The sequence below is a fragment of the Thalassophryne amazonica genome, chromosome 13, assembly GCF_902500255.1.
Source record: "Thalassophryne amazonica chromosome 13, fThaAma1.1, whole genome shotgun sequence".
Lineage (NCBI taxonomy): Eukaryota > Metazoa > Chordata > Actinopteri > Batrachoidiformes > Batrachoididae > Thalassophryne > Thalassophryne amazonica.
The window spans coordinates 45,101,965-45,108,666 of NC_047115.1; the positions used below are offsets into that span (position 1 = coordinate 45,101,965).

The 6,702-nt window shown below is 40.0% G+C and overlaps 1 protein-coding gene across 4 annotated transcripts in view; it reads left to right on the forward strand.

Moving 5' to 3' along the window:
* slc29a3 (solute carrier family 29 member 3) overlaps positions 1 to 6,702 on the forward strand; it is a 29,815-nt gene that overhangs the window by 14,978 nt on the left and 8,135 nt on the right. For all 4 annotated transcript variants that reach the window (XM_034184212.1, XM_034184214.1, XM_034184215.1 and 1 more), the window contains exon 6: positions 3,258 to 3,420. In XM_034184212.1, coding sequence (XP_034040103.1) covers positions 3,258 to 3,420 — 163 coding nt within the window. The remainder of the gene's footprint in view (positions 1 to 3,257; positions 3,421 to 6,702) is intronic.

The window sequence follows — 6,702 nt, forward strand, 5'->3', positions numbered from 1 at the left end:
ACAATTTTTTTTTGTCCTGATTTCTTATAGTGTTTCTTAAAGCCAGAAAGTTGCCATTTGAAATGACTTTAGTTTTGTGTCATGTCTGTGATCTGCTTTTTTTCTACAAAATTAAACAACTGAATGAACATCCTCCAAGACCGGTGATTCCATAATTTTTGCCAGGGGTTGTACAACATGATCTTGCTGCAGATAGTGTCTCTGTGCATCTAACAACTATACAGCACACTTTGCACAAAGAAATGGTGTATGAAGCTGTAATGCAGTGGAAGCCTTTTCTGCATACACGCCACAAACAATCACTTGAGGTATGCTAAAGCACATTTGGACAAGCCAGCTTCATTTTGAAATAAGGTGCTGTGGACTGATAAAACTAAAATTGAGTTATTCGGACATAACAAGGGGCGGTATGCATGGCTGAAAAAGAACAGCATTCCAAGAAAAACACCTGCTACCTACACTAAAATTTGGAGATGGTTCCATCATGCTGTGGGGCTGTGTGAATGTTGTTAAAGTTGAGGGTCACATGGATTCCAGTCAATATCAGAAGATTCTTGAGAACAATGTTCATGAATCAGTGACAAAGTTAAAGTTGCGCCAGGGCTGGATCTTTCAACAAGGCAACGACCCTAAACACTGCTCAAAATCTACTAAGGCATTCATGCAGAGGAACAAGTACAACATTCTGGAATGGCCATCTCAGTCCCTAGACCTGAATATTATTGAAAATCTGTGGTGTGATTTTTAAGTGGGCTGTCCATGCTCAGAAACCAACAGTGCATTTTGGGTCAAAATGCATGGAACACCGCCATCTACTGGATGAGAGTGAATCACACTGAATTTTCAGTTTTGCAAATGCCTTTTAAGTGAAAAACATATTTACAAATACATGATGAGGAAGCTCATTTTCCCATAATGCCTTTTGGCATCTGTGAGTTCTAATGCTCAAACCTTCAGAATTAGTGCATTAATTTAACCCCAAAAGATATTTGTGATATTTTCAATTTGTAAAAATGCCAGTTGACTTTAAAATCAATAAAACGGCTGGAATTAGTTTGGTTTTTATATAGAATCATAAGTCAAACCTGCTTTGCTTTTTGTGCCTTTTGCCACACATCTGTGGCACTCCATGTTGAATGTAAATGACTTCTTTTTTTCTTCTTTGTAGCAGCCGGTCAGCCAGGTCCCTTCTGCTAGGGTTGAGCTCAGCTCCTTACAGCTGCCTGACTGCTGCAAAACATATAACAGATAGGAACTCATGTGATTTTAGAGTTTACAAATATTTTTTGACCGTTCAGCTTTACTTGCTATGCCAGCAAAAAAAAAGTTAGCAGACTAAATGTTAGCTAAACTAAATTTAGTGGAAGCTAATTGGTCCGCTGATGTTTTTTGAAGTTAGCTGAAAAGCTAATCTGCTAAAACAAAAAGTTAGCTTTGCTAATTAGCAGTTAGCGGATTGGCGTAACTGTGCCCACCACTGCCTAAAGCATACAGTTAGGCTCTCAGAAATGAAAAAAAAACAATAGTGGGGGAAAAGAAATCAGCCATACAACATTTACAGAAATATTTTAATGTAAAAAAGTAATCTCATGCACATATTGAGCATAACTTATGCAGCCAATCTGCTCTGTCTAAATCTGATCTCGGAAGCTAAGTAGTGTGTGGCCTGGTTAGTGCTTGGATGGGATACCCCTTTGGAACACCGGCGGCTGTGTGGGTTTCTCCAGGTTGCACTGGCATTGCGTCAGGAAGGGAATCTGGCATAAAACTTGTGCCAAATACCAATGTGGATCTGGCTGTATCCGCTGTGGCGACCCCGAGCAAATGGGAGCAGCCGAATGGACAACAACATACTGAGCATGACTTATTGCTGCACGACAAAATCAATTTTCAGAAATTAAACTAGAGCACTGTGCTCATATACTACTTTCCAATTACATGAAATTTTACCTTGGAAAATTTTTTGAAGGTCAAAGCCCTGTTAGAAGTGGCTTTTCATAAGCTAAATTAGAAGTACTCAAACGTCAGGAGTATGTATTTAGTTCATGCACTGAATCAAAGTGTTTTCTTTTTTGTTGTTTTTTGTATTTTTTTCTTCAACTTTCCAGTTTCTGATTTCTTTTTCCGATAATTTTCACAGAACATTGGTTATCTCTGCTACCCATATTTTCACCGTTTTGATGTAGTCACCGTCAAAGTTCACACAAACACTGATTTCACACAGTAAACCTAGTTTTTACCCATTCATTCATAGAGAGCCTCGAGGGGGGGTTACCAGCCTACAGGACTTCGAAGCTCAGTGACTTGACATTTTTGAGTGTTTATCCGCAGCAGGTGAAATCAGGCTAATTTCCCCATGTTTGACTTAATTTCTCAGGGCATATGGCACCAAAAATAAAATGCAGTGCACTAGTATTTTCATAATTAATTCATTTTGAATATTCATTTCATTTGACATTTTACTAGTAATACCCACTTTTATGTTAAACACCTCCAAAGCCCAACACTTTTTTACATATTTTTTCTGATTTATGCTGAATTTACATCAGAGCTTGTTCATTATCCCTGTGACACATGTAACAGCAGTAACCCATTCCCTCAGATCCTCTAATTTTACCTCAGATTATGAAAAGACTCGCTCTATTTCCTTCCTTCCCTCCCCCCATATCACAGGTTTACAGCTGTATTCCAAAATCACAAAAAAGACATCCAACGTAAAAAAAAAAAAAAAAAAATTGCTATATCACACTCCACCACTATAATTAAATGATTTTTAAAAATTCTAAATACATTTCGTAGTGCAGCAATACATCATACTTAGTATGGTCACGATGCCTCATTTTGCAAAGTTTGTAGACTGCAGTTTATTTTTAATTTATTATACTTCTGTAATTAAGAATGATTTTTTTTTTTTACTTTATTGTTTGACTGCCTGTGTATGTTTTGTGATTTTGAGGAGTGACCATTTTCAAAAACATTATACATGCAATTTTAATTAATCACAAACTTTTTTTATTATATGACCTGACAGTACTAGTATTAAGTGAATGCTACTCCTTCTTTGGCGGGGCTTCTTGTGCTCTAAGTACTGTGTATTGTGTGAAGAGAAGCATATTTATTTAAAAAAAAAAATTAACATTTTTGTTGCCATAACTTGATATTTTCCCTTTTCAGTGCAGAATGGAGATTAAACCACTATTCGAGAAATCTAGATTAACCTTAAGTGTTGATTAACATTAAGTGTTTGTGTGTGTCAGGTCAGGCCATGGGTGGTACAGTGAGTGCACTGGTGTCCATCATAGACCTGGCTGCAGCGAAGGATGTGACAGAGAGCGCGCTGGCTTATTTCCTTACAGCCATCATCTTCATCTTGCTCTGCATTGTGATGTACCTGCTGCTGCCCCAGCTCCCTTATTCACGGTCAGTAGCACAATCATTTTCTCTAAATGCATAAATCCCTCTGGAGGTGTTTGCACATACAACGGACAGGAGACCCTGGGATGGGTAAGGTGGAGGCATTATACATGTTGTGGCCTGGTGGCACCTTGAAATCCACAGGACTAGATGAAGGATGTGGGCGAGAAGAGGAACGTCTGAGCCTTCGTCTTTGCTCTGATGCCACAACAATCCCATTGATTAAATGACACATGACCAACACCAAATAGGCATCATTTTGCAAAATTAACCCCCATCCCCAAATCAAACTCACTTTCCAATTAACTACTTAAATCAGGTTTCACCAACCCTGTTCCTGGAGAGCACCTGCCCTGCATGTTTTCTAATTGTCCCTGCTCCACCCCCATGCAAATAACGCTCTGGTGTTCTCAGCCTATCAAGAGCTAGAAAACACCCATTTTTAAAAAATCAGATGACTTGAGTAAGTAGACATGGCAAACATGCAGGGCAGGTGCTCTCCAGGAACAGGGGTGGTGATCCCTGACCTAAACCATGGCAGCCCCCATAGTTTCATAATGAACCAAAAAAAAAGCTTTAACACTTATCACAACATAAATAATCTCTCTCAATAAAAAAGATTACTACCATTGTTCTGCTTTTAAAGTGTCCCTCACTCACTGGAAAATGTGTGTGAGAACCTCAGATTTTCAGAAGCTGCTCATTAACAGCCATTTGAACATGTAAATAAAAGTCTTGGGAACATCTTAGGGTTTTTATGTTGAAGGTTTTTATATTTTCCTGAGTATGTTACGTGGATTTTTTTTTTCTGTCTTAACTAGTTTTTGAGGTCCTGTAACATACTCCATGCAGCTTACATACTGAAAATCACACTTTTTTAAAATAATGATTACGGCTATATATATGTCGGGTTGTCTCAGGAATCAAAATGATAAACAAAATAAACTCTGATAATGGAAGAATAAATGCCAACAATAAGAAGTACACTTCAACGCTGGACAAAAATTCCAAATTAAAGAATTCATGCAGAAGAAAACTGTAACTTGTACTCCAGTGCAGCTTATACTCTGGAAAATATGGTAACATAATGGCAAGAGTTCACAACCATATTTATATTTGAACTTCACAAATTGTTTCAAAGATGACTACAATGATTTGAGTTTTAATTAAAGGATTCTTGAGTCATCTTTCTTAAAATTTCATATTAAACATCTGCGAAGTCTTACAGTTCTGACTTTTGATAAAATTTCTCCCGCTAGAAAATATAATTTACACCTGAAGGCTTGTCTTAGACTTCTGTGACATATGTTACAGAACACCCCCCCCCCCCCCCCATGCTTTAATTTTACAGCAAATTATTAAGGGATCATTCAGTCCAGGATGACCATTCTGTTCCAAAATCCTGGAGACCTGATATTCTGGCTCGTACAACCCCAATTCCAGTGAAGTTGGGACATTGTGTAAAATGTAAATAAAAACAGAATACAATTATTTGCAAATCCTCTTAAACTTATATTCAATTGAATACACCACAAAGACAAGATATTTAATGTTCAAACTGATAAACTTTATTGTTTTTGTGCAAATATTTGCTAATTTTGAAATGGATGCCTGCAACACATTTCAATAAAGCTGGGACAGGGGTATGTTTACCACTGTGTTACATCACCTTTCCTTCTAACAACACTCAATAAGCGTTTGGGAACTGGAGACACTAATTGTTGAAGCTTTGTAGGTTCTATCTCATTCTTGCTTGATGTACGACTTCAGTTGTTCAACAGTCCGGGGTCTCCGTTGTTGTAGTTTGCGCTTCATAATGCGCCACACATTTTCAATGGGTGACAGCAGGGTCGGACTGGGAACAAATTTCGGCCCTGGCATTTTTCCTCTGGACCAGCCCACTATTGGCCCAACGAATCCACCCCCAAACACGCACACCCACCCGTCCATACCAAACCCCCAATGAACAAATACTATACACCTAAACACCATGAACACACACCTAAACACACACTTTCACTGTCATTTCACCTTGATCATAGTACAAAACGGAAGCAAAAGTACACAAGCGGAAAAAAGCTTTTGTGTCTCCAAAGAGTGTGTGTGAGTGAGTAAGGTAGTGTGTGTGTGTGTGTGTGTGTGAGTGAGTAAGGTAGTGTGTGTGTGTGTGTGTGTGTGAGTGAGTAAGGTAGTGTGTGTGTGTGTGTGTGTGTGTGTGTGTGAGTGAGTAAGGTAGTGTGTGTGTGTGTGTGTGTGTGTGTGTGTGTGTGTGAGTGAGTAAGGTAGTGTGTGTGTGTGTGTGTGTGTGTGTGTGTGGTGTGTGTGTGTGTGTGAGTGAGTAGGTAGTGTGTGTGTGTGTGTGTGTGTGTGTGTGTGTGTGTGAGTGAGTAAGGTAGTGTGTGTGTGTGTGTGTGTGTGGTGTTGTGTGTGTGTGTGTGTGTGTGTGTGTGTGTGAGTGAGTAAGGTAGTGTGTGTGTGTGTGTGTGTGTGTGTGTGTGTGTGTGTGTGTGTGTGTGTGAGTGAGTAAGGTAGTGTGTGTGTGTGTGTGTGTGTGTGTGTGTGTGTGTGTGTGTGTGTGTGTGTGAGTGAGTAAGGTAGTGTGTGTGTGTGGTGTGTGTGTGTGTGTGTGTGTGTGTGTGGTGTGTGTGTGTGTGTGTGTGTGTGTGTGTGTGTGTGTGTGTGGTGTGTGTGTGTGTGTGTGTGAGTGAGTAAGGTAGTGTGTGTGTGTGTGTGTGTGAGTGAGTAAGGTAGTGTGTGTGTGTGTGTGTGTGAGTAAGGTAGTGTGTGTGTGTGTGTGTGTGAGTGAGTAAGGTAGTGTGTGTGTGTGTGTGTGAGTGAGTAAGGTAGTGTGTGTGTGTGTGTGAGTGAGTAAGGTAGTGTGTGTGTGTGAGTAAGGTAGTGTGTGTGTGTGTGTGAGTGAGTAAGGTAGTGTGTGTGTGTGAGTAAGGTAGTGTGTGTGTGTGTGTGTGTGTGTGAGTGAGTAAGGGTGTGTGTGTGTGTGTGTGAGTGAGTAAGGGGTGTGTGTGTGTGTGTGTGTGAGTGAGTAAGGGTGTGTGTGTGTGTGTGAGTGAGTAAGTGTGTGTGTGTGTGTGTGAGTGAGTAAGGGTGTGTGTGTGTGTGTGTGAGTGAGTAAGGGTGTGTGTGTGTGTGTGTGAGTGAGTAAGGGTGTGTGTGTGTGTGTGTGTGTGAGTGAGTAAGGGTGTGTGTGTGTGTGTGAGTGAGTAAGGGTGTGTGTGTGTGTGTGAGTGAGTAAGGGTGTGTGTGTGTGTGTGAGTGAGTAAGGGTGTG